This window comes from Panthera pardus, unplaced genomic scaffold (assembly GCF_024362965.1).
Source record: "Panthera pardus isolate Hobbes unplaced genomic scaffold, ASM2436296v1 HiC_scaffold_8, whole genome shotgun sequence".
In the NCBI taxonomy this organism is placed as follows: Eukaryota; Metazoa; Chordata; class Mammalia; order Carnivora; family Felidae; genus Panthera; species Panthera pardus.
The window spans coordinates 1,377,954-1,405,773 of record NW_026527013.1 but is presented as its reverse complement, the minus strand read 5'-3'; the positions used below and the strand labels follow the sequence as shown (position 1 = coordinate 1,405,773).

The 27,820-nt window shown below is 60.2% G+C and overlaps 1 protein-coding gene across 3 annotated transcripts in view; it reads right to left on the bottom strand.

The window, feature by feature from the left end:
* The window catches only part of DOT1L (DOT1 like histone lysine methyltransferase), a 62,339-nt gene that overhangs the window by 23,584 nt on the left and 10,935 nt on the right, over positions 1-27,820 (bottom strand). For all 3 annotated transcript variants that reach the window (XM_053896850.1, XM_053896851.1, XM_053896852.1), the window contains exons 2-8: positions 21,760-21,803; positions 13,245-13,319; positions 11,140-11,203; positions 9,543-9,771; positions 8,625-8,719; positions 8,205-8,267; positions 1,324-1,379 (exon numbers count right to left, since the gene is read on the bottom strand). In XM_053896850.1, coding sequence (XP_053752825.1) covers positions 1,324-1,379; positions 8,205-8,267; positions 8,625-8,719; positions 9,543-9,771; positions 11,140-11,203; positions 13,245-13,319; positions 21,760-21,803 — 626 coding nt within the window. The remainder of the gene's footprint in view (positions 1-1,323; positions 1,380-8,204; positions 8,268-8,624; positions 8,720-9,542; positions 9,772-11,139; positions 11,204-13,244; positions 13,320-21,759; positions 21,804-27,820) is intronic.

Genomic DNA, 27,820 nt, shown 5'->3' with positions numbered 1-27,820 from the left:
AGTCGGTTTAGCGTCTGACTTTGGCTCAGGTCATGATCTCATGGTTCACAAGCCCCACGTCGGGCTCTGTGCTGACAGCTCTGTCCCCCTCTCTCTGCCCCTCCCCTGCTTACACTCTCCCGAAAAATAAATATTAAAAAAAAAAAAAAAAAAAAGCCTGGAAACCGTCACTGCACCCAGTAGCAGAATGGTCCTGGGGAGCCTGAGCAGGGCGAGAACAGACAGCACACCCAACGGGCATTAAAGATGCAGAAGCGCCCAGGGTGCTCCCCCCACAGCGCCGCATGGAAAGAGGGCGGGTGGGACTTTAGGCCGGGGCAAAGGCGTCCCTGGGGGCTGAGAGACTGAGCCCCGACGAGAGAGCTGGGTGCGATAAGCCCTGACCGAAGAAGGATGCTCTGAAGGCAGCCACCCTCTCATGTCTCAGAAGCCACCAGAAGCTCACTGAGGCCAGGCAAAGCAGGGGCAGACGCCCTAACGATAAGGGGGCTGCTGGGGAGGGGGCCCAGAAGCAGAGCGCCTGGGGCACGTCAGGGGATGCTCTGCGGGCCCAAGGCCCGTCCTGCTCTCCCACAGGCCCAGGGGCGGCGAGGCCCAGGGGGGCGGTGTGCTCGCCATGAGCTCTCACATCGCCAGCGCAACCAGAGACGGGACCCCTGGGCCTGGATGCTGCTAGCCAGCTCTCAGTGAGGATGGGGCTTCCTCTCCGCTGGAGAGCCCTCACATCCCTACCGATGGGGATGCTCATGGGGTCGGCACAAGGGGCTCAGGAAAAGAGGGAAGACTGGGCTGGCAGGGAGACCAGAGCGGACCCAGCACAGTTGGGGGACTTGTCACAGGAGCGCCACAAAGGGACACACTCTGCAAAGAGCCGCCCCCCCCCCCACCCCCCACCTTCTACCTGGCCCCCAGGCTCAGACGCTGGGGAACACAGGGCGGCAGGCGGTAAGCCTGCAGGAAAGGCAGAGAGGCCACACTGCCAGGTCCCCCAGACAGTGGCTGCTGCTGGCAAGGCTGACTTGTGTCCCAGGAGACCCACACGCCGGAGACCAGAGAAGGGGCCGCAGACCCGTGTCGGGCCCAGGGCAGGCCCGTGGGCAACGCTGCAGCGTCCCAGCCGGCCGCCCTCAGGGGTCAGGGGTGCGGACAGCCAGCCCCACGGCTGGCCGGAGGGCGGGGGATGGGCAGTGGGAGCCGGGGCCCGGCCACCTCCCCACCCCCGCCCGCCCCCCTCTGCTGTAGGTGAGGGGCCGGGAGAGAAAGACAGCTCGCACCCCCTGGCCACGGACCCTCCCCCGGGGCGCCCGCCCGGCCGGACCCTACCTTGTGTTGGCAATCCGCTCTCTCCACTCCTCCGAGAGGAAGTCGCCTCTTTCCAGCTGGAAGGAAGAGAACAGGAGCGAGGCTGGTGGGGCCTCCCTGGGCGTCGCGCCCCGCCCGCCCTGCCCTCGGAGAGAGGATGAGATGAGCGCGGTCGCTAAAGTGGGGAGGATGTGAGACGGGGGAGGGGACGGCGGCTCCTGGGGCTACGGGACCACCCACGGTCGGTCACTGCACAGCGGCCCGGAGCAGGGACGGGGCACACACAGGACAACAAGACGGTGGGCCGGAGGCTCCAGCTACACCAGAGGACACGCCGCGGGACCGCGAGGCACGGCCGCTTCTGTTCCCACCCGCTGGCGAGGCACTCAGGAAGCGCCCCGGGGCACAGGTCTCCGCCAGGTGACAGCGTCCGCACGGCTTGCTCTCTGTAACACACAAACACCCCCCGGGGCGTCCATCTGACCCCAGGCTTGCGCCGGCTTGTCCGCCTGCAAGGGCCCCGAGGCACCTTCCCTCCAGCTCTCCCTGCCGCTTGCTCGCGGCAGAAGGACATGGCGACTCCGGGCTCAAGTCTGCCCGGGAGCACCCGGTTCGTGACGACCCACGCGGCCACAGCCGTGGCGTTCCACAAGCCAAGAAGCCTAACTGTATCACTCTTTGAAAAGACAGTCATCGCCGCTCCTCTGTGTCCACCGGAGAATGGAAAACACACATCGACACACGATCCCGGGCACGCGTGATCTCGGCAGCGTGAGTGATTCAGAAGAGCCAAACCGTGGAAACAACCCAAAATGTCCACCAGCGTGTCCCCCACACACAGGAAGGTCCCCAGACGCGAGCAGGAGCCAGGCGCCCACCCCCGCCGCCCCGCAGACGGACCCCGAACACGCGACGCTCAGGGAGGGAACCAGACACGAGAGGCCACGCGGGGTGTGAGTCCACGTGGGTGAAACGTCCAGAACAGGCCCATCCACGGACAGGGCGGGGCTCATGGAAGCCGAGGGTTGGGGGTGACTGCCTTCACCTGCACCCCCACACATGCGGTGAGGTGACCCGGAACCCCCACCCTTCTCGTGAAGACAGCAGCCCAACGGGGCACCGGCCCCACAGGCTCTCACAAAGGGACGGAAGAGAGACCCGAGCAGAAAAGGTCCTGCGTGCTGCTGCCCCAGGGCAATGAGGCCGTGAGCCAGGGCCCCAGGCCCGTCTTCCGGTGCACACGCGAGGAGACCGCCTAGGGCAGCATGTGGTGGATGTGCTGTGACAGCGCACGGCGTGGGGGATGGGAAGAAGGGGCGGCCACCCTAACGCGCTCTGGCACCTTGGGGGGCTGCCCACACCCCAGTCGTCCTGTCTCTGAACCCCCTTCCCACCTGTGGAACTTTCAGGATCTGCACTCCCAAGGACAGCCCTGAGGGCCTGAGGAGTGGCTCAAGTCCGAAGTGCTTACTGTCCTGTGCAAGACAGAGCCCACCCGGGCCTGACACCTCCGTCCCCCAAGGCCGGCTCATGAGGCCGGCCCTCAGGGGCGTCTGGACCCGGACTCCGGGGCTCCCACCACCCTCGCCGGCAGGGCTCGTGTCCCGGAGCTGTCCGTGCAGACACGAGGTTTGCGCCGAGGACCCGCTCCCCTCCTGGGGTCTGGGGTCTCCGCCCGAGCCCGGCAGACGGGCCTGCTGACCGACCCCCGGTGAGAACCTGGGCGCTGGGTCTCTACGCCCCCTGGAGACCACACCTCACGTGTCGGTTTGGGGGAATTAAGCACATCCTGAGGGACACGCCGGGAGAGGATTCTGGGAGCTTGGCCTGGTGTCCCCACCCCTGCCCCACATGCCTTTGCCCGGAGGTCATCTTGCTTCCTATCCTTTCTCTGTATAAACCACAGCCTTGGGGCTTGGGGACCACCATCTACTGAGCCCTGGCGGTCCTCCCGTAAGACCCCCACCCTCGAGGGCCCTCCTGGCACATCCCTGCCCGTAGGGTGGGGTTCTGGGAACGGACAGGGGTGCCGCAGGTGTCTCTTGCCGTGGCCAGGTCCCTGACCTCGGAGGCTGGCTCACCGTCCACAGCAGCACTGTGGAGCTTCGGCCTCACATTCCAAGCAAGGAAACAGCCGGTGTCCAGGCTCTGCCCACCCAGCCCCTGCAGGCCTGCTCCGGGCACAGGCGGGCTGCGATCATCCAAGGGCAGTGACGGGCACAGTGACCAGCTGAGCCGGCCGTGCCGCTGGGCCCAGCGCTCCGGAGTTAACAGAGCTCAGAAGGACGTGCGTGGCCTTCCCGTGCGCCCCTGCCCGGGGGACCCCGAGACCTCCTTCTATAGAGAAACGGGAAGACGCGTGAGAGGGCCCCGGCACGCACAGGTGCAGAGGGTTTCAGTCCCCATGACCACCTTTCCCCGCCCTTCCCAGAAACCACTGATCCGCAGCCCACCCCAGGCTGCTGGTTCCTCCTGGAGGAACACGTCTCCGGTGAGGGGACGAGAGCCTGCTTCCAAGAACGGAGAGACCCAGCTTGCCCCCACCCAAGGTCAGGTGGCCCTGCATGCTCCGTCATTCGACGTTCGCTAACCTGCAGCCCACCTACTGTGGGCAGCCCAACCCACAGACAGACACAGCGCAGCTCGGCAGGACGGCCAGATCCTCTCTCTCAGCAACACCGGGTCGCCAGCAGCTCGACCCAGACCAAGACCAGAGGGGAGGTGAGCCCAGCGCGGGGCTCCGGCTGACCCGGCCAAGGAGGAAGCTGCAGGCACCACGGCGCCCAGCCACCCCGAGGGCCACACGGCATTGCCCGCCGGCAGCACTGGGCTGTCCTGACGCGGACAGGCCCGGAGGGGCGGCCGGCACCCAGAGGGAGGCCCCGCACACTTCCTAGAGAGGCACCAGCACGAGGGCACAGGCTGGTCCATAAATACTCTGGCACCTTCCCCACGTGGCACTTCCACGAGGCCACGGGCACCCCAGGTACCGGACTCTCAACGCACGACACCTGCTGTGCGCCAGGCCCACCGCCAGGTGCCAGCAGCAGGCGGGTCTCACCATGAACTGTGTGATGGGGGCCCCGGGGGCTGGACAGAGCACCTCCCAGGCGGAAGGGACAGAGGGGGTGCCCTGAGGTCAGACAGACGCGCAGACAGAAGCCAAGCAGAAGGGTGGGGGGGGAGCGGCTCTGACAGGAGGGCTGCATGGGGGGTCAGGGGGGCCCGGCGCCTGGCAGCTGCTGGGCTGCAGGACGGGGGTGGGGGTGAGGCTGGGGGTGCCGAGGCTGGCAGGGTGAACCCTGGCTGGGCGGCGCCTCTGTGGTGGCGGGAGGGGGACCGAGGCGGCCGCCCAGGGAGCCTTGGCCCGGAGAAGCACACTGGGCTATTTTTAGACTCCCACTGGCTTTGTTTCCTGTTCAGTCCGTAAGTAACGGGAGCGGGGCTCCGTCCGCCAACCAGGACGCCCGGTCAAAGCCACAGAAAGCTGGCAGGCTGGCCTCACCAGACCCAGGACACAAGTTCCCGCCAGATCTGGGCGCTCACGGTCGGCACAAATCCACCACACCCTGCTGGAGCTGGGCCGCGTGGAGGCCGGCAACAGAACGCCAGGGGCACGGCCAGCCGCTCGTCCACGCACCACTCCGAGGCCGTGCCCCAGCGTCCTTCCAGCCAAATTCCATTCCCAGCCCCTTCGCTGGGGCCCCGACAGGGCTGACGAGCGCGGGAGGAACGAGAGCCCCTCCTGTGTGCCAACCACTGTGCCACGAGGCCCTGACGCGCCACCGACTCTGGATGGGGACGGGAGGAAGCGGAGAGGGGAGGTGGGGGGAGCGGAGGCCCGCCCGGGGTGCGCAGCGCCCCCAGCCTCACCCCTGTCTCTTACTCCAGCCGTGAGGAACACGCCAGAGGCTAAAACCAGGCTCCGGACAGAGTGCCGGAGGCCGCGCACGGATCAACGCCAGCCGTTTCTGGGAAATCTCGGAACCTTCACGCTGTGGGCTGCAGCTGCCTGACCCCGTCACCAGAAACAGGAAGCATCTGAAAACTTGAAAAGCTAGGGCACCCGGTAGCTCGGTCAACGAGCGTCCGACTCTCGGTTTTGGCTCAGGTCACGATCCCAGGGTCGTGGGACGGAGCCCCGGGTCAGGCTGAGCGCAGAGCCTCCTTAAGATGCTCTCTCCCTCTGTCCCTCTCCCCTGTTCGCGTTCCAAGCTAAAATTTTAAGACACAAAAATGAAATAAAACAATTTAGGAAGTCACAGCTTTAGGAAAACGATAAGCCATTTGGGAACACAGCCAGCGTTAACAGCAGATACGGGAACCGTGCGGGAAGAAGTTCCCTGGAAACAGACCCACTGGACCCACCGCGCACTCAGCCCGTATAGCAAACACCAGGGGACCTCAGACACAGGGGCACAGGAGGAAGGCTGGACTGCTTGCCTTTCACGGAGGGGAGAAAACTCCGGAAGAAATCCCACCAGGAGACAGGATGGGCAAGTCCTGGCCCAAAAGGAGCAGAAGGGCACCTCCCCACTACGAGGCCGGCCTCACCCTGACACCAGAACCAAAGATGTTCCACAGGAAGGAAAATGGGTCGATATCTCTCAAGGACACGGGAGCGCCCCGGAAACCCGACACAGCGTGTGGAAACGACCGCGCGCCACGACCGAGTGGGATCCACCCTGGCGGGAGGGCTGGCTCCGCTCACCACATCAACGGGCCAAGGAAAGAGCACAGGCTCACGCCAGACGCACAGAGGGCCTCCATGACGAAGCCTCTCGACAAAATAAGGCAGAGGAGAACCACGTCAGCTTGATAAAGGGCGCCCACGGGACACCTGCAAACGCACATCGTCTCCACGGTGAGGAACCCGAAGCTTTCCCGATACCATCAGGACCAGGGCAAGGGGGCCGCTCTCTCTTCGTGACAGCGTCCTGCACACGTCTGCCGCCACGCCGGCGTGCCCAGCAAGACAGACCTACGGGACGCAGGTTGAGAAGGAAGGCGTAAAACCGCCTGTGTTCACAGACGACAGGGTCAAAAGAATCCAGAGAACAAACCAACAAACAAACCTGGAACTAACCAGCCGTTACGGCAACAGTCACGGAGTAAGGGTATTGCTGCCCGCGAACAAACCACACACAAAGGTCAGCTGCCTTCCTATCAAAGGGCAACGAACAAGTGGAACCGGAGGCTAAAAAGACCTTCACGTAAGCACCGAGACAGACAGACTCAGGCATGACCTTAACGGAACGTGTAGGACGCCCGCACGAGGCTCAGTACAAGACCCTGGTGAACGACCTCAACGAAGAAGTCAGCAGACGGACGGAGAGTCCCCGTGTGAGGGCAGGAAATACCATCTAGATGTTGGTTCCTCCCGACCCAACGTGCACATGCACACGCTCCCCCCGGCCCCGAGCCGGCGTGCTCTGTGACGGGCGCCCACAGACGGACTCCCGGGTTTATCTGGACAAGGCAAAGACAAGCGTCACGTCACGGGACGGCCGGGCGCTGCGGGGGCGCAGACGCAGTCCAGAGCCACGGGAACGCGGACGGCACGGGCTGGTGAGGGAGGCGGACAGCGGGACAGGACGGACGGCCAGAAACACGCAACTGGCGTGCGACACGCCTCACGGGCAGAGCGCCGGGGCGAGGGCAGACTGCAAGGACGGGGCCCGCGTGCCTGGAAAGGATCCGGGAGCCGACCTCACACCTCACAGCTCTACACGTCAAGCACGGAACACGGAACTCCCCAGAACGCCCAGAAGGTACCGAGGAGCAGGGGCGGGTGACCTTGGTTTGGGGAGTGCCTTTCCCACGCTGCAGCAGAGGCACGAGCGGGAAAGCGGCAGCTGTCAGGCGGTGCTAAGGGAGAGGGAGCCTCCCCGCCTCCAGCCCCCACCACGCCCCAGCCTGTCATCTCGTGACCAATCCTCACTCCCTAACACGAGCAGCTCAAAGCCCACGCCCCACGACGGCCCGCTTGGGGCCGATGACTACGGAGAGGGAAAGAAGTGAACACGAACGGAGGGGCAACGGGGCCCCCACCGCAGAGCCAAGTGGACCTCAGCAATCGGGGCCTCGACCTCTGGGTACGTGCAGGCGATGACCTGGGATGAGAGGAGGAGTCAAAGATGCGGTTTAGACACACTCCGTCTGGGCCATTCCCGCGGCAGCCCGGTGCGGGGAGACTACAGGGCAGCGGTGTGTCCACGGCAAGAGAGAGAGTGACGGACGGAGTCACGGGCCCAGACACACATTTCGAGGTGTGATGCAGGTGCCCGGGCAGAGGCAGACGGAGGCCAGGGGCCTCGAACCCTGGCCAAGGAGCCTGGGCATCGACAGGCGGGGCCGAGCAACGAAGGCCAAGGGGCGGCAGCCGGGAGAGCCGGGGGCGCGTGCGGCCCCAAAGCCGAGCCTTGCCAGGAGGGACTCACGGGCGGGGTCACGTACCGCCACGAAGGCAAGGAGAAGGTGCCCCAGAGCGGGCCAGCGGGCGAGGGAAGAGGCCATCCCACCCACACCCCACGGCCCAGCCTCGCACCGCTGCCGGCACGGACACGTGCCCAACACCCAAGGAGGGCTCCCCGAGAGCCCGCAGGGGCCTGGAGACACACGCACGACGAACTCCGTTCAGCGGCCGGGGGAGAGGAGAGCCGCCCCCGTTCTCGGACGGCAGGCGCAGGGGCCGCAGCCCCCGGGCAGCCCAGAGAGGGTGGAAGAGACCGGAGAGGGAGGCGGCACTCCGGTGACGACACGCGCGCCCCACGCAGGGCCGGGACAGGCAGGGAGGGCGTCCCGTCCCGGGATGGGAGAAGAACGGCGGGTCAAGGGGGAGGAAGAGGCACACAAATGGAGCTGGGTCGGTAGCCGCAGGGGCATGGAGCGATGGCACTCACTGTGTATTCTGCATGCTTTTTTCCATACCATTTCATCCACTTCCTGAACTCTCGGTCCATGGTCTGCAAGGGAACGACCACACAGCCGTCAGCGGCTCCCCGTGGCCCCTTCCTACCCCCGCGAGACGAGCGGGGGGCCGCCCGTGGACCAGGCCTCAACACGACCCCTTTGACAAGCAGCCCCGGGACAGCCCGGGGCCTGCAGGGTCCACGGGTCCGGACCACACACTCTAAAGGGGTTTCCGAAGACAGAGGCGCTGCCCCAACCCCACTGGCCCCTCCCCGAGCAGCTGCCTCTGGAGGGCACGGGCCGCCCTGTGGGGAGCACACGGAGACCCGCCTTGTTCTGTCCTCTCTCTGTGCCCCGCAGGTCATGGCCAACAGGAGCCAGACCCTGCACCCTACTCCAGGGTCACTCACCTCCGCGTACTTGGCTGGGATGTCGGCTTTCTCCACGCCGTAGTGATGTTTGCAGTTGGTGGCCGCGGCCACCTGGAGCACGACCTGGCCCACTCCTTCAGAGACAAACACAGAGACAGAGAGACAGAGAGGAGGAGGGGGCAGGGGAGAGGGAGAGAGAAGGAGGGAGGAAGAGAAAGAGGGAGGGAAAAAGAGGGAGAGAAAAAGAGGGAAAGAAAGAGAGGAAGAGAGAGAGACGAAGAGGGAGGGAGGGAGGGGGGGGAGAGAGAGGGAGGAAGGGAGGGAGAGGGAGGGAGACAGAGAGGGAGGGGGAGGGAGCAAGAGGGAGGGAGGGGGAGAGAGAGGGAGACAGGGGGAAGGGAGAGGCGCTGTCACAGACGCGCGGTCCCTGGGTCAGAGGCGCGACCTACCCCTGGTGCTGCCCACGGGGGTCAGCAGGCAGAGGCCACAGGCTCTCCCAAGTCACTGAGGACATTCTAGGGACACGGACCCTGAGCTGAGCCCCCACCCGCGGACAGGACGGCCGTCTCGCTCACACTGCCTCACACACACACGCCACCGCACGGCCCCCGCGTCAGGACGCTGTTCTCCTGAGACCTAAGCGATCCGCGAGACACGGCTCCACGAGACGCGGGAGCACCCCAAAGGCTCCGGCCACCCGAGCCCACCCCCGTCGGCGCCACGGCGTGGCGGTGGCGGGCTCTGACGCAGGGCCCCGCGCACCAGAGACAGGCTCTCCGGACCGTGCGTCCCGACGAGTGGGCCGCACGCACGCAGGCCCAGCCGTCCAGGTCTCAAGAGGCCACGGGGGCTTGCCGCGAGGGGCTGCGGGCAGCAGGGGGTGGTGACCGAGCCACCCGCTCTGCCTCCGGGGGCCAGGGAGGCGGCGTGCTGCCCGCACGGGCTGCCCGCACTCACCGCTGCCCAGGTCCACAAACAGGTCGTCCTCGGTCATCTTGATCTCGTCGATCATCTGCGCGACCAGGTCAAAGGAGGTCTCCCCGTACACCTCCGGGGAGAAGGGCTCGTAGTTGTTGAGCTTCTCGGGGTCCGTCACCGAGTGGTTATACACCTGCTGCAGGATGTGCCGCAGGAGCCCGTTGGACGGCCGGGTGTTCAGTTTCATGGGCTGAGTGGTCCCCTTCCACTAGGGCGTCAAAGGGAGCACGTCACGAGTGACCGTCCTCCCAGCACCGCGGACTCCGCCCGAGCCGGCTAAAGGCTCACACGCATGTGTCGTCCTGGGCGCCACACCCCTCAGGAGACGACAGAGGCCGCTAGCTGTGTGGGCCCCGCAGCCCTGGCCTCAGAGCTCTGCCCTTACCCGAGAGCCTGGCTGGGCAGAGAAGTGGGCCGGGAGCCGCGAAAAGGGCTAGCGCCTTGTGGGCCCTTGTTAGGGCCCCATGGCCGGGACCTCTGCCTCGGGGACAGGAACTGGGCCCGGAGGGGCAGTGGGTCCTCTGACCCCTCACAGCCCACCCCCTGCCAACGCACAGCAGCTGCCCTTCAGCCACCTGCAGCCATGACTGGGGCACAGAGCACCCCCGAGGACCTACCCACCTAGAGACACAGGGCGGCCGGGAGCCAGGCCACCACTGTGCGGGGGACCGGAGGCCGCATGGCCCGGCCCAAACCTCAGGCCCCGCCTCCTGCCCAGGACAAAACTGAGGCAGAGGGGTGGGGGTGCCACACAGCTGACCCCAGAAAAGCCTCTATGAGCCCCAGTCCCTTTGCACAGGAGGCCCGAGGCCTGACCATACTCGACTGACTCAGCATCCCCCTCCCCCATCACTGCTACTAACGGGGATGACTGCCCTGTCCCAGGCCCCGGTGCCACAGGGGGGTCAGCAGGCAGAGGCCACACACCCCACCACAGTGGGCTGTCACCCCACCACAGCCTCCCCCACAGCAAGGCTCCTGCCAGAGAGCCCCCACCCAGACCAAGAGCCCACGCTGTCCGGACAGCAGAACATCCTTGGAAACAGGAGTGACGCGCTCTTTGGAACTGCCTCCGCAGCCTGGCCCGGCCCGGCTGTCTCTGTTCTTTGCCAGGTGAGGCCTCCTAAGGCCCCAGCATGGTGGGTGAGCAAAGCGAGGACAGAGCCTTAGGCCTCTCCCCAGTCAGAATGTCCTAGGAGGACGGGGAGATGCTCACAACACTGCTGGCTGAGGGGCAGGAGAAGCCCCGGGAAGCTCCTCAGCGTGTCCGCCTGTCACAGTCTGTGAAGACGGGGCGCCAGCGGGAAGGTACGCGTGCGCCCGAGCCTGGGGACCACCGCTGGGCACGCAGGGCCCGAGGACGCACCCCACCCCCGACAGCAGCTCCCCAGACCCAAGCCACATTCGTGCGCCCCTGCAGACGCCTCTCAAGGAAGCCCACGCTCCAGGTGGCCTGCAGACTCTGGGAGGCGTGTGGTTAAAACCACCCGGGGAGCGTGAGGGCAGCCGGGTCGGGCAGCCCAGCACAGGCCCCAGGCAAGGAGCCGAGCGTGGGGGGAGGACAGAGGCCACCTACCAGCTGGTGGATGCTGTCGATGGCGCGGTTGTACTTATCACAGAGCCTCTGCATGCTCTCGAAGCTGGAAGGCAAGGGAAAGGCTCCGGTCACGGAGGAGCTCGGAACGAGCCGTGGGGGCCCAGCCGGCCTCTCGGGAGGGACAGCCCACGGCCAGGCAGAGCCAGCCCGCCCCCCGGTGGGCAGGCGGAGGACTCGGGCCCCCAGGAGAACCGCGCGTGGGCGACGAGGCTGAGCCAACAGTCTGGGGCTGAGACAGTCTTGGGCCACGTGCCGCGTGCTTGGGGCGGCCTGCGGAGGCCGAGGCTCCCGGGTCAAACCCAAGGTCAACGGCGCGCCCAGCAGGCGTTAGGTGAGGAGGTGAGGAGCCCAGCACAGACTTCACGTCGCGCTGTGGGCAGGACCCGGGCCGGCCGTCGCTGCCCCCGGGGCCGGACAGCAGTCCCATCTGACCTGCCAGCAGGACCCACTGCCCCGCCGGGCTGTGCACCGGCCCCACATGGTCTTCCTTCCCTGGCCGGAAACAGCCCCCGCCTCAGCCCTAACTTGATGGGTTTGGGGACAACCCGGCGGCAGCAAGGGCCCCCTGACTCTCCTGGGCACCGCCCAACACCGGCCTCTGCAGAAAGCTTCCAGCACTTTCCAACACATAGGTAGCACGTGTTAGATGCCTGAGGACAACCGGGCTGGGAGTCTGTCGTTGAGACTAGACTCTCCCAAACCCCACCATTTTTACTTCAAGTATGACTTTCAGTGAAATCCTCTAACCCAGGAGCCGCCCCCACCCCCCACCCAGGGCTGACTCTGCCTCCAGGGGACACTGCGTGACACCTGCGGATGCTCCCGGCATCGACAGGATGGGGCCAGGGACGCTGCTCAGCCTGCGACAGGGCCCGGGACGCCCCACAGAGGACGAGACCCGCTTGGTGTCAGCGGTGCGGGGGGGGACGTGCTCCAAGTGTCTGCCCCAAACCGGAGGGGGAGTCAGCGGCTCTTCCTACAACACCCACAAAACGCACACAGAGCAAGGAGGCTTCCCGCCCCGAGCAGGACACCAGGAGCCTGGGAGAGGAGCCTCCACACCCAGGGCACGGGAAGCGATGGCCGCACCGTGTACACCCCGGGCTTCCTGCCCCAGGCCTCCCTGCGTCTTCACCGACCGCCTGCCCCTCATCCTCGGCCGCGCCCCAGACCGGCCCCCCAGTGTCCACTCGCAATCTTTCCTAAGCCACCTGGACACGGAAGGGAAAACCACCTTGAAGGAAAACCATTCTTAAAAACACTGGCCGGGCACAGAGCAATCAGCCCTTTTCTGACGGTGTGCTTCGCTGGCCAAATGCCTACTGTTCAAGGGTCAGCGCCCGTCCGCACCCTCGCCCTGGGATCGGGAGGGGCGCACCCCAGTCCTCGGCCGGGCCCCTGCTGCCAGAGCCCAGGGCCTGAGCGCTCGGGACGACGGAGGGTGAGCACAGCCCCTTCCTTGCTTCTCAAATGCTGAGCTGATCAGGGAACGGGGTACGGGGCCAGGGCTGGCTCAGGCTGGAAGAGTGAGGCCAGGTCAACGACAGTGGGGTGCCGGGCCCCGCGAGGGGCTTCGGGGCTCCTCGGGGCCCAGCTATCGTGCCCGCAGGTGACCCAGTCCTCTTTCCAGCCTGCCCAGAGCTGAAGCGGCAGGAGTGGGGAAGAAGAGAAACAAACAACTCCAGGCAGGCATTCCAGAGCCGGCCCCGCCCTTCCCCACCCACAGGACTCTCCCCATCCGGATGTGCCCTCGGGGAAACTGCCAGAAGCTGCCAGAGGGTGAACCCCAGAGACCCTGCCTGGAGCCGGGCCGGCACCCGAGGCCGGGGAGGCCCATGCTGAGGCGCCGCTGGCGGTGGCCGCAGAGAAGGCAGCGCCCGCCAGCCGGGGCCGGCCCCGCTCACGGCAGGGGCAGCGCCCGCAACGCGCCCCTCCCAATCGCGTCCTCCGGTGTCTGATCAACGTTTCCCGCCAACAAAACCTCACGGAGGCGCCAGCCAACCCTGACAGGGAGTCTCAGACCAGAGAAGAGCCAGTCTGCGCCCCGCGCAGGCGGGCGGACCGCTCGGCAGAGCTCGGCTCACCTTTTGGTGTCGTAGTCGATTAAAACGTAGTTCTCCATAGCGAGCTTGAGGTCCGGGATCTCTTCGCAGACCCACCTGAAACACAAGTGTAGACACAGCGGTGAAGAGCGTTACCACTGTCTATTTTCCACTCTCAACGGTCTTAAACACGGTTTACTCCCGAATACTGAAGACAAAAACAAGAACAAATTCTCATTACCGAACTCAAAATGCACAAAAGGAAAGGGAGGCATCACTTCAGAACAAATCGCGTAACGTTAAGGACGAGGTTGTGACACACACGCTTCCGTGGCTTCAGTCGGTGTCGCCTACGGGGGGGGGGGGGGGGTAACTGGGCTCACTCGCGACGGAGCCTGGAAGCGGGCCTGCTCAGGTCAGAGCTTGAAAGGCAGCGGGTGGACTGAGGGTTAAAGGCAACTATTTTTCTCTTAAGTTTGTTTGTTTATTTTGAGAGAGAATGAGCGGGGTAGGGGCAGGAACAGAGAGAGAGAGGGACAGAGAGAATCCCAAGCAGGCTCCACGCCGACAGAGCAGGGCTCGAACTCATGAACCATGAGATCACGATCTGAGCGGACATCCAGAGTCAGACTGAGCCACCCAGAGGCTCCTAAAGGCGACTATTATCTCACGAGTTAACTGATCGCAAGACAAGGGGGTTTCTTCAACAAACAGGGGGAGCCTACAGATTAAAAGGGGCACAAAAATACACCAACGAACCCTAACATACGACCCTTCTTGAATCATGATGCAACGCTGACAGAAAGTCAAGGGAGAAGTCACTGCTGTAGACCTTACAAAACACCGACGTTATGATTTCAAACTGACGTGAAATGAACAAATTCCTTGAAACACACAAATAACCAAGACCTGACACGCCTAAGAACAAGTGACACCAATGAGGCTGGCCTTACCCCGGTGCCCAAACCAGAGGGAGACAAAGCCTCGTAAAGCAAACTCCGGGTAGAAAAAGGAAATCGACGGGCCAATTTCCCTCATGAAGGCAGACACAAAAATCCTCTACAAATATTAGCCGACAGGTTAGCAAGCCGTGTCAGTCAACTGAGCACCTGACTCCTGATCTCAGCTCAGGTCACCATCCCAGGGTCGTGGGCTCCAGCCCCGAATCGGGCTCCACAGTCAGCATGGAGCCCGCTTGGGAGGGATCCATCCATTCTCTCTCTCTCCCTCTCTCTCCCCCCTCTGTCCCTCCCCACAAGACCCCCTCAGGCTCACAGTCCCCAGGGCCAGCGGGGCACGCCCGCCTCCAAGCATCAACTACCCCGTGCTCTCTCAGACCCAGGGAGCAACCTCTCCGTGGCGCAGTCCGTTCGGCAGCCCACGTGGTTGATGTCAGGAGACCCGAGGGTACAGGAAGGTGTGCACCCTGCAGCGGCCACCAGACGGGCGGTGCGACACTGAGGACCCCAGAAGGGCAGGGACAGGTGAAAGACACTTCCCTCCAGTACTCAGTACAGACTCCGGCCAGCAGCACAGGGCAGGAAAAAAAAAACAGCACAAAGACTAGAAACGCAACAACAAAACATCTCTATTCACAGGCACACAATTTAACACACAGACCAACCTAAGGAATTTACATGGGAACTTCTAGAACTCAGGTGGATTGAGCAAGGTCAGAAGACATGGGGTCAATGGGCAAAAATGAAGTCTATTTGCATATGTCAGCAACAAAGAATTTTGAAATGAATTTTTTTAATGCCATTTAAAATACCAGTAAAAGCTAAACACCCAGGGATGATGGTTTTTTAATGTTTACTTATTTATTTTGAGAGAGAAAGAGCGTGAACTCACGAGCAGGGGAGGGGCAGAGAGGGAGAGTGTGTGCTCAGGAGGGGTAGAGAGACAGGGAGAGAGAGAATCCCACAGAGGCTCCAACCTGCCAGCACAGAGCCCGATGTGGGGCTCGAACTCACAACCCTGAGATCATGACCTGAGCTGAAATCAAGAGTCAGCCGCTTAACCGACTGAGCCACCCAGACGCCCCCCTCCCCCAGGAATAACTTTAATGAAAGATTTGTAAAACCTCTACACTGACAACTGTAAGACACTGCTGAGCAAACGTAAAGACGAGAAAAGGGAAACTCTGCTCACAGAAGACTCCACGTTGTTAAAATGGCCCTTCCCCCAAAACTGAACCGCCAACTCCAGAGTAGTGCCCAGTGCAAGCCCAGCAACTTTTGGAGAAGCAGACGACCTGGTTGTAAAATTGACACACAGGGCGCCTAGGGGGCTCAGTCAGTTAAGCGTCCAACCCTTGACTTCAGCTCAGGTCATGATCTCACAGATCACGGGTTCAAGCCCCGCGTCAGGCTCTGCGCTGACAGCATGGAGCCTGCTTGGGATTCTCTCTCCCTCCCTCTCTCTCCCTGCTCCTACCCTGCTTGCGTGCACTCTCTCCCTCTCTCTCTCTCTAAAATAAATAAATAAACCTTAAAAAAAATCTGATACACTGAAAACGTCCACCAGTCAAGATGCCATTAAAACCACAAGCAGCTACACTATGTGTAATGAAGTATCTCACGAGGCACCCACAGCCAGAATATGTCAAGAATTCTCACAACTCAGCAAGGACAACGCAAACAACTCAATCTCAAAAAACAGCACTGGGGCGTCTGGGTGGCTCAGTCAGTTAGGTGTCCAACTCTGGCTCTGGTCATGATCTCATGGTTTGGGGTTTCAGGCCTGGCATGGGCCTCCCGACAGCTCAGAGCCTGGAGCCTTCTTCAAATTCTGTGTCTCCCTCTCTCTGCCCCTCCCCTGCTCAAGCTCTGTCTGTCTCTCTGTCTCTCTCTCTCTCAAAAATAAACATAAAAAGAGGCACCTGGGGGGCTCAGTCGGTTAAGCGTCCAACCGGCTCAGGTCATGATCTCATGGTTTGTGGGTTCAAGCCCCGCGTCGGGCTCTGTGCCAACAGCTCGGAGCCTGGAGCCTGCTTCGGATTCTGTGTCTCTCTCTCTCTCTGCTCCTCCCCTGCTCACACTCTATCTCTCTCTCAAAAAATAAACATTAAAAAAAATTTTAAAAAAACATTAAAAAGAAAAAAGGCAGCACAAACTATTCTGTCATAAAAGAAACCAGGGGCGCCTGGGTGGCTCAGTCGGTTGAGCGTCTGACTTCGGCTCAGGTCATGATCTCGCGGTTCGTGAGTTCAAGTCCCTCACTGGACTCTGTGCTGATGGCTCAGAGCCTGGAGCCTGCTTCGGATTCTGTGTCCTCTCTGCCCCTTCCCTGCTCATGCTCTGTCTCTCAAAAATGAATAAAGGTTAAAAAAACAATTAAAAAAAAAAAAGAGAAAGAAACCAGAGCTCCTCAGAGATGTTGCTGATTCCAAGGTTTGGAACATGGGAGATTTCAGGTGACTCCAGAGCATCTGTGGTTCTAGAAAACAAGGATGTGCTCAGGAAGGCAGGGGGCATGCCAAAGGGACACGGGACGAACCGGAGAGCCCTCGGTGGCCAGCACAGGAACAATGTGAAACAAGGTTGTAACAGCAGGAGTGCATCACAGCTCATGGGATGAAACATGAAAACGGAGTTCTGATTAACAGCCGAGGAGAGGATGAGGCCTAGAACACAGCAGTCGGCAGTGGCGGCAGGTGAGGTCCACCTGTGGTGAGGAAGTCCAAGTGGAACCGTGATCTCTGCACAGTTCCCCAGGACCTCACCCGAGGTATGTATTAATTAGAAAGGGGGAAACGGTAACTACACCCCAGAGAAGCCTGGTGGACGCCACCTCAACCGGGTGGTCAAGCCTAACGTCACTCCACAGTAAGGCAGAATCAGAGGCCGGGTGCCTCTCGTGGCACTGAGGCTCCTACCAGGAATGGACGCTTTTTGTCACAACCGTTTTCCACACCTGTTCCACATTATTCAGAAGCAGGCCACAAATGTTACCAGTGTGTCCCTCACAAATACGTCAGCATTCCTCCTAAAAGTGACAGACTGTTTCTTGCAACATAACTACAATGCTGTGGGCGCACCTAGTAAAAACAACATCAGGAATAGTAAGGAATTTCCTCAAATTCATACAGCGCATCTGTGAAAAACCTACAGCTTACGTCATCTCCGTGAGGAAAGGCTGAAGGGCCTAGTCACCTCAATAAGACCAAGGAAAAGAGATAAAATCGTGAAGACTGAAAGGAAGAAGTAAAACTGTCCCTACTCAGAGATGATATAATTATTTCTTACAGCAAATCCTAATAAATCTACCAATCAAGTACCAGAATCAATAAATTTAGCAAAAGATCATGGTTAATGTATGAAAATCAATTGTGTTCTTTCTTATGAGCAGCAGGTAACTGGAAAATAAAATTTAACACAGAATCCCATTTACAGTGGTGCCCAAAGCTTAACTGCCTGAGAACAAATCTAACAAAAGGTGTCCACGACCCCACACTAAAATAACAGAGGGCTGTTAGAGAAACACGGAAAGACCTAAGTAAGTAGAAAGATATACCATGTTCATGGATTGAAAGACCCAATACTGGAAAATGCAACAGCAAATCTTTCCAAACGACCTATCGATTCAATGCAATTCCTAACAAAACTATGCAAAAACCAACAAGCTGATTCTAAAATTTATATGGAAATGTGGGGCACCTGGGTGGCTCAGTCGGTTACGTGTCCAACTCTTGACTTTGGCTCAGGTCATGATTTCACGGTTCGTGAGTTCGAGCCCCACGTCGGGCTCCGTGCTGATTCTGCTTGGGATTCTGTCTCTCCCTCTCTCTCTAACCCCTCTCCCACTTACTCTCTCAAATAAATGAAAACAAACTTTAAGATAAAATGTACATGGAAATGCAAAGGAGGTAGAATAACCAAAACAATGTTTTAAAAGAAGACAAAGAGAGAAATTACTCTACCCACTTCCAACACTTACTATACAGCTAAGCAACCAAGGTCTTCTTTGGCCAAAGGACACACATGGGGGTCAGTGAAACAGAACCAAGTCTATAAATAAACCAACTCCTACACTGTCAACTGACTTTTGCAAAGGCGACAAGGGTATTTCATAGAGAAAGGACAGTGTCATTAACAATGGTGCTGGAACCAGTGGACATCCACATGCAAAATAATAAACTTTCAACTCATACACTGTACCACATGTAAAAATTCCCTCAAGATGGATGAAAAGATTTAAAAAGAAAACCTAAACTGTAAAACTTCTAGAAAACATACAAGAAAGCCCTTGTGAGCTCAAGGGCAAATATTTAGGCAATATTTAGGCAAATATTTCTTAAGAGGCAAAAAACACAACTTATGAAAGAAAAATGTGAACAAGTCGAACTTTTATTAAAAATTAAGCTATTGGGGAGCCTGGGTGGCTCAGTCAGTCGGTTAAGTGTCCAACTTAAGCTCAGGTCATGATCTCGCAGTCCTGAGTTCGAGCCCTGCGTCGGGCTCTGTGCTGACTGCTCAGAGCCTGGAGCCTACTTTGGATTCTCTGTCTCTATCTCACACTCTGTCTCTATCTCAAGGTGAATACATGTTAAAAAAAAATATATGTTTTTTAAAAAGAATGCTCAAAATTCAATAGTGAGAAAAAAATCAGTTCTTAAAAATGGGCAAAAGACGAACGTTATTAGTTATTAGGAAAATGCAAATTGAAACCACAATGAGGGGCACCTGAGTGGCTCAGTTGGTTAAGCATCCAACTCTTGGTTTCAGCTCAGGTCATGATCTCACGGTACGTGGGTTCAAGCCCCGTGTCAGGCTCTGTGCTGACAGTGTGGAGCCTGCTTGGGATTCTCTCTCTCCCTCTCTCTCTCTGCCCCTCTCCTGCTTGAGCTCTGTCTAAATAAACAAACACTGAAACACACACACACACACACACACACGCACACACAATAAAGTACCACTACACAGCTCAAATCAGAAACTGCAAAACCAACCCACAGCAACACCACATGCTGTGCACTGGGGGCTACACAGAGGTTCCTGAGCTGGTGGTGTGGGTGCAAAGCAGGCGGATCCCTTTGGAAAACACCTCGGCAGTTCCTCTTCGAGAAAGTTGTCATAAAACCCGGTAACCCCACTCCCGGGTATTTGCCCAAAAGAACCAAAGACATGTCCACACGAGACCCCCATGTGGATGTTCACAATGGCTTTGTTCATAATCACCAGAGTCCAACAGGACCCGAACGCAGTCGTCAACAAACTGCGGTCTATCCTCCGAGGGAAAACTCCTCAGAAACAAAGAGGAAACACGACCACCTGAAAATCGTGTGGAGTCAGGAGAAAACAACAGCACTACTGACCAAGTCCATGTACGTAAAATTCTAGGACACGCAAAGTAACCTGCAGAGGCAGAACGCAGCTCAGGGCTGCCTGGGGACAGCGGTGGGGGGACGCAGGTCAGAGGACACGAGGGAGCCCGCACAGGTGACGGAGATGCCCGCTCCCGAGGCTGCCTTGGGCATGCGTGGACACGTCCACGCCCGTCAGAACGTGTACCTTACTTGTGTGTGGCTCTCGTACGCCCACTATATTCCAAATTTTTATAATTCTCCTAATCTTTCTTTCAACGTTTATTTTTGAGCGAATACGAGTGGGGGAGGGACAGAGAGACAGGGGAACAGAGGATCAGAAGTGGGCTCCGTGCTCACAGTGGTGAGCCCGACATGGAGCTCGAACTCAAGAACCACGAGACCGTGACCTCAGCGGAAGCGGGAACCCCGACCGACCGAGCCCCCCAGGCGCCCCGCAACTGCGCTTTTAAAACATGCAACTACGGGAAGGACTAGAAGTGTGTGCAGGTACAGATGACACTTAGGTGGCGATGAGCTGGTCGCTGTCGGGCTGGGTGACGGGAACCTGGGTTCAGCATACCCTCTGTCTACCTCCGTATCTGCTGGACATTCCCCACCGCACCAAGTAACATAAGAGAAAGAACACTGAAGTAACTGACCATCTTGCCAACGGACAGAACGGGTCTGCAGGGACAGCAAGGAAGAAGGTGAAGCCGTTTTGAGAGCCCGATGTGAGGCTCCCCGCAGAATGGCCTCGGGAGGGGACGAGGCCACAGGGGACTGCGGACAGAGGGCTGGCTCCAAGGCCGCAGAGCCGATGCTGAGCCCCAGCACCAGGGACAAGTGACCAGCCCTACACACGAGAAACGGCTTCCAGCCCACCTGACTCACAGCCGCTGTGTTAAGCACCACACTCCCACTTCCTAACCAGCGGACTTTTTAAAAAATAACATAAATCAGGGGCGCCTGGGGGGCTCAGTCGGTCGAGCGTCCGACTTCGGCTCAGGTCGTGATCTCACGGCTCGTGAGTTCGAGCCCCACGTCGGGCTCCGTGCTGACAGCTCGGAGCCTGGAGCCCGCTTCGGATTCTGTGTCTCCCTCTCTCTCTGCCCCTCCTCCGCTCATGCTCTGTCTCTCTCTGTCTCAAAAATAAATAAACATTAAAAAAAATTTTTTTAATAACATAAATCAAACCAAGCCAACCAGTTACCACTACTGACTGGTTTCAGGCCCACCCTACAAGATCTGCACAGATTATTTCACTTAAAATTGCAAACACTCTTGCAAGGAGACTCGGCTTGGCCTCAGGAGCAAACCAAACGGGCTCAGGCAGCCGGAGCGCCGGGGGTTCGGTGGCCCCGCCAGGCGGCAGGGAAAGCACTCCCATCACAGCCGGACCTCACGTCCTGGCTTTCTCACCAGCCCAGTCCTGCCAGCAGCCTCGGCAGGTTCATGTAGACTTCACGGCTGTGGCCTGGGGGGTGGCTGTATGCTTAAGGCCTTTGAGGGACAACACAGCGAGAGAGGTCAAAGCCACGCACAAACACCAACGGCCCTGCCGCAGGAGCTCAGAGAAGAACGGGGTTTCTGACCGTGGAACATGTAGACAAGAAGCGGTCCAGCCACGACAGCATTCAGGACATCCTTCCAGACCCCAGGCCAGCACGGGAGAAAAGGCCCACGAGAAACAGAACGGCTGGCAGCCTCCCCCGGGTCCTGTCTAGGTCGCCAACCTACTGGCCCAGGAGGGCCCGGGGGGGCTTTTCTCCACTCGCACACAGGACAGGCCAGCAAAAGGCCGTCCCAGGTACCGAGGGGAAAAGCAGCCGCAGGAAAGCTGAGTCAGCACCCAATCCAAGAGGGAGGAGAGGGAAACGAGGGGGTGAGGGGAGGCGGGGAGAGCCCCCGAGGGCCCTGCCGGCTCAGCATTTCCCTCCCCTTCCACAGGAAGGCACCAAGTCTCAGAGAAGCACTGAGACCTGTTCCGGGCCACACGTGGACAACCCGGACTCCTCTGACCAAGTGGTCACTGCCTCTCAAGTCTTCCGGAGGTGCTCCCAGGAGGAGCCACGCAGGGCAAAGTGGGGTCAACCCGCAGACCAGACCATATGCCCAGAGAGCACAGGTGGGGTGGCCTGCACGGGGGGGAGGGGGGGAGGGGGGAGGGGGGAGAGGGGAGGGCGGGGAGAGGGGAGGGGGGAGGGGGGCCCACCCTGAGACTTCACCCACCCCAGCAGGTGGCACACTCACCGGATGGTCTCGATGATTTCGTGAGCAGCATCGTGGTGTTTGTCCTGAAAGACAAAGGGACAGGTTTTACACCCTCCGGTGGTACAGGGTGTGGGGACCAGGCAGGGCCTACCAGCCAGTTTCCGCCCCTGGCCCGAGCTGGACCTGTGGCACTCCCTCCCAGGCGGGCAGGGAGGAGGGACCCGGGGTGACGTCGATGCCCCGACCCTTCTCTCCCCACCTCGCACCCCCACCTCTGCTGACTCTTCACCCACAGCCCCCATGTGTTCCTACAGCCTGGAAGCCGCGGGCCTGGCTTTGAGCTACTGAACATCTCCAGGCCTCTGTTTCCCCATCTGCAAAATGGGGAAACACGAGTACCACAACCACGGGGAAAGCTCATGTGGCGGTCCTCCCGCCAGAATGCAGACACCTCCCAACCCCACAGTCGATCACGCCAGGTTCCCACAATGCCTGTCACACGGGGCGGGGAGGGGGGGTGGTGCTCACTGTTGCTCCTTCCTCACAGAGGAGGCCAAGGGCTCGCTCCAGGCCTCTCACCGGGGTCCGGACAGCCCTGACCCCAGACCTTGAAGAAAGCAGGACCGGATACGGCGAGTGGCCTTTCTCTGGCCCCCTGCTTCTCTGATACGAGCACCGCACCTGCTGCGGCACAGAGAAGGCGTGCGCGGTGCCGAGAGGTCAGGTGCAGAGCCGCGAACAGCTGCTCGTGGCAGTGACCGCACCTCTCAGGCCAGGCTTTCCAACAGACCCTGGGGGTGAGGGGGGTGAGGGGGGTGGGCGGGGGGCGGGTCCTAGTGCAGAGCCTCCGGTCCCGTCCCGCACTCAGTGATGGTCAAAACAACCCCAAGGACCTTGGGCCCTAACCTCAGTTTCATGGCCACAGCTCTCTGGGGACAGCTCCTCCCAGAAGGGGGCTCGCCTGCTCCACGCACACAGCCCAGTGGCTCTGGTACTTCCAGAACTGTGCGACCAAAGCACTATTCCAGAACTCTTCTCACCCCAAACAGCTACCCCGTCCCCACTATCTGCCACGGCCCATCCCCCCGCAACCACTGACCCACTTTCTGTCTCGCAGGATGTGCCTGTTTCTGGACATTTCACGTGAATGGAATCACACACCGTGTGGCCTTTTGCGCTAAGCCTTAGTTTTTCTTTAAGGTAAAAGAACCAACTCGCAGCGTTCTCAATGTATCCTCCCACGGACGAAGGATCAGGTGACAAATATTAATTGTGCAAGAGGGGTCACGGGCGGTCCGGCACAGGAGACCCCACGCAGGCCAGGGGTCCCCACTGAGGGGAGCCTGACCACCAGCATGACTGCCACCTGCTGAGTCAGAAACCCGGGGTGGGGACCGCTAACGGGAACTCGTGGCCCGGACACCTCGCGGTAGGCGTCAGAAGACAGCTGGGGGGCAGGTCTGCTGGGCGCGTGAGGCCACACCGGTCTCACGGGTACAACGGGAACCGGCAGCAAGGAGAGCCGCCCTGCAGGCCGCGGGGACCGACGGCCCCAGGCCCAGTGCGACTTGCCCCCGTGTTCTGGGGAGGGCACGTGGAGCCAGCAGAAAGCCCAGGCCTCGGACACAGGAGCCCCACGCCCGCCTGCGCCAGCCTCTCTGGGCCCCAGCGGGCGGGAATGCAGCCCACTGGCCCGATTCCCCAGGAGGCCGTGCAGGAGGAGGAGCCGGTGACACAAGGAATCCCGGCAGCTCGTCTGCTGTCTCAGCCTCGACTCCACACCTCCCGGCTCGACGGACGCAGAGCTCCTCTTAGCTGAGCCCGGCGGAATCTACCCCGCTACCTTCGGGGCCCCCACAAACTCCTTGCGGGCATTTCCCTGCTGTTTGGTGACACAGCATCGCGAACAAGGGGGAGGCCGCGATTCCTGCTGCTCCGACCGCTCGCCCCAACCGCGCAGCGCCCGGGCCCATGGCTGAGCCCGCCCTCCGCTCAGCCCTGGGCCCTCTAGGTCCACACCCCCCCATCCGGACGCTAGAGAGGCGTAAGGTCTGATGGCCACAGCAGCGGGAGGCGTCCACAGAGCTCGGGAGAGTAAATGGCAATGCAGGGGAGTAGGTGACACCTCCAATGAGCTCAGATGGCACCAAGCCCTCTCCACCCGTGGCCAGCATTGCTCCCAAGTACGAGTCCATCCTGCAGATGGGGGCACAGGCTTCGGTGATGAGTGGGAGGGCCAATCGTAAACCTCCGGGGAAGGAAAAACAGGTCAGGTACGCTTCATCAAAATGAAATGATTACACTTAAGGACATCAAGGAAGTGGAAAGACAAACCACAGAAGAGAGAAAAACTTTGCAAACCATCCATCTGGAGAAGGACCTTATCTCTCACGGGCACACCTCGCTTTGCCGCCCCGTGCAGGCACGGCGTTCTCACAAACCGAAGGCGGCACGGACCCCCTGATGAGCGCGCGCCCCTCGGCACCCTTTCTCCAACTTGCTCACGCGGAGTCCGTGGCACGTCTTGGCCACTCTCGCAATCCTCCCAGCTTCATCACTGTGGTATTTGCCGCGGAGATCAGCGGTCAGTCTCACCGAAAGCTCAGGCGATGGTGAGCGTTTTTGCAAATCGTTTGTCCCTTAAGGTACGCACGCTGCCTTTTCTTCAGACGTCATCCCGCTGCACACTCGGTGGGCCACGGTGTGGCCTAAACCTAACTTGTATGCGCACAGGAAACCAATCTGCGTGAGTCGTTTTATGGAGGCGCTCGCTTTACTCTGGGGGCCCGGGACCAAACCCACAGTACCCCCGACGCGTGCCTGTGTGTACAGACAACTCGGGAGAGCTCAAAACAAAATGACAAATGAAGCCACGAAAACATATTGACACTGATACGGTTACAGAGAAGATGCTCCAGTGGCCAGACAGTGGCCAGACAACGAGGCTAACGAGGCCACGAAAAGATGCTCTGCCACCTGAGCCAGGATGGGACCCGAATCAAAACCACGAGGACAGCTAGAACGGGAGTGACGGGCCTGAGTGTTGGGGAGGAGGAGTAGCAACCTTCACACCTGGCTGGTCGGAATGTCACGTGCAGCAGCCACTCTGGAAAGCGGCCCGGCAGCTCCTGTGATGTTTAAACAGAACATCCGCGGGACCCAGCGACTCCACCCCCAAGCATACGGACGCCCAAAACAACAGCACACGTCCAAACACCTGCGCGCAGGGGCCTGGGAGGGTTGGGAGGGTGATGGCTGATGGGGACGGAGCTTCTCTTGGAGGAATGGAAAGTTCTGGAATTCACAGTAGCGGTGGTCGCACGAGTCTGTGAATATGACATTCTACATGGGTCAGTTGTACGGTATGTGAATTATACCTCGAAAGAGCTGTTAACAGCAAAAACATCCACAGAAGAAATGCTCCCCACCATTAAAAGCACCCCCCGCCCCCGACCTCAGTAGGAAAACGCGGAGTTCGTAAGATTCTCACACGACGATTCTGCCCTGTTGCCGCTCAGTAACGTTTAACGAAACCCAGACACACAGTCTTGGCAAGAGCTCACCGGACTCCTGCATGGACTGACCCTGAAAAGCGGAGAAAACGCCATACTGTGTCGCAAGGTCTATGAGGGCAGTTAGTCTAGAACTTTCCACCAATTCTCTCTCGGATCACACTCTAGGAAAGCCAGCTAGCTGCTAGGTCACAAGCAGCCCCACAGAGAGGCCCATGTGGAGAGGAGCTGAGCCCTCCCGCCAACGGAGGGCGTCGGCATGAAGAGCTCCTCCCACCTGGTCCAGCGTTCAGACGAGGCGGCCCTGGTGGATCTGTGTTGACCACACCACGGTGTCTCGTGGGAGACGCTGAGCTAGAGCCACGCAGCTAAGTTGCTCCCGGACTCCTGACCCACAGAAATCATGACCTAATAAACTGTGTTGCTTCCAGCTGCTAAATCTGGGTTAACCTGTTACGCAGCCATAGCTAACCGATACAGACTTGGCGTTAAAGCTAACAAACCTTCCTGGGAGCACACTGCCTAGGGGAAAAACCCTAGAAATGCCCCTCACCACAGGGCCTGATTCAAGTCCTCACCGCAAAGTCACGAAACGAGCTGCACACCCTTGCGAAGCCCCTGGGCGCCAGGCGGACGCGGGCACAGAGCAGCCCGAGCAGCCGCGGCGCGGCGGGCACGTGTGGGTGCTGGGCTCACATCGCACCCCGGCCTCCGTCCTCACAGGAACCCGCCACAGCCTGCCAGCTGACTTGTCTCACACCAAATCCTGCACACGTGGGGAGGAGCCTGGAATGTGGGCTCGTCTTGTTTGTGAGAAGAGGAAATCCAGCAGAAAAAAAAGGAGCGCCTGGGGGGCCCAGTCAGTCGAGCGTCCAACTTGGGCTCAGGTCAAGATCTCACGGTTCGTGGGTCCGAGCCCCACGTCGGGCTCTGTGCTGACAGCTCAGAGCCTGGAGCTGCTTCGGATTCTGCGTCTCCCTCTCTCTCTGCCCCTCCCCTGCTTGTGCTCTGTCTCTCTCTGTGTCTCGATAACAAATAAACATTAAAAAAAAAATTTTTTAAGCAGAAAAAAGGAAGGAAAAAAGTTGACAACTATGCCTCCAAAGATCACAGAATGACCCTTTCAGGGACTGGCCAGCCTCCACTGGCAGCTGTGAGCTGTGTAATTTAAGAAGCGCCGATCGCCATAAATGATTCAGAAAATCCAACTTCTTGGACGTGGCCTCCTCCTACTCCTCGGGCCCTCAGGGAAGACGCCAGACGCCGACCGGGAAGGGGGGACTGAGAACAGCCCCGACGAAGCCTGGATTTAGGAGAGGCCCTTGTCTTGTTACCCAGGGACAGCCCTCCCCCATCCTCCTCCTCCATCCCAGGAGCCCCAGAATCCCAGGTCTGTGCCCCAGGCCCCGTCTCCCTGTAGGGACCCCCAGCCTGGCGCCGGCCCACGGCAGGAACGTCAGCTTGCTGCGGCAGGGACTGACCCGCTCTCTCATCACTAAGCGCATCAGGGCGCCCAAATGAAGCAACCAGAGACGTTTCTTCACGTAACACCTGTTTGGCGAACGCTGCTACCCAGGAAAGCTGGCAACGGGCACTCAGCTTCACCGGGTCCCCCGCTCTGGGGAGCGCACGCAAACGTCCACCACACGGAGAGCAGTCACCACACCTGAGATGGCGCCATCACCCAGCTCCCCAGTCGGGTGCTGATGTGAGGCCCCGGCTTCATTCCTCCAGACGCCCTGACCCTACTGTCCTCAGCACCACCCAGCACACAGAGCGCGGGTGTGGGGATCCCCCGCTGTCGTGCTCGGCCCCAGCCCAGCCTCCTCTTACGCCCTGAGGACAAAGCTAAGAACAAGCACCCCTCGAGTCTCACCGCAAGGAGTCTGCACAGGGGTGTCTGATGCCCTCCCCCCTCACCGCCTCGACTCGGTCACTCTGCGCGTCCGCATGGCTGGCGGGGGCTCTGTGCTCAGGGCGCGGAGGCAAGGGAAGACCAAGAGGGGGACAAGATGACACGGGGAGCCCGCGGTGGACGCTCTGCGGACGTACTACTGCGACGAACCCACCCGCCAACTCCACTCTCCCGATTCCCATTTCCGATAAGAATGTCGCCCAAGGAGCACCGTCCGCTCCCATCAGGGATCACAGTAGGAGGGCAGACCCCGAGAGGTCCTGGGAGGTACCAGAAGCCCCCGGAAGGGCTCGTCAAGTACAGATGAGGCCCACCCACAACGTTTCAGAGTCAGGGGTCTGGGGTCTGCGTCTCTGACAAGTTCCCAGATGACGCCGAGGCTGCCGGCTGGGGGACCCACTCTGCGAACCACAGCCCTAAGGACACAGAAGGCTACACTCACGCACGCCGTGACGTGGGAATTGCCGTGGACAGGAAGGCGGCGTGGGGACAGAGTTCCCAGAGTGGAGAACAAGAATGAAGGTGGGTGACGGGACATGGCCCAGCTTGGCCGGCAGATGTCTGCCGGAGGGCGAGAAAGGACACGGCGAAATCAACAGGCGTCCCGAAAACTCGGTCCGGGAGGAGGCCAGCGGGGCAGAGAGCACAGGGCCCGGGGGGCCCGGCTGGGGCG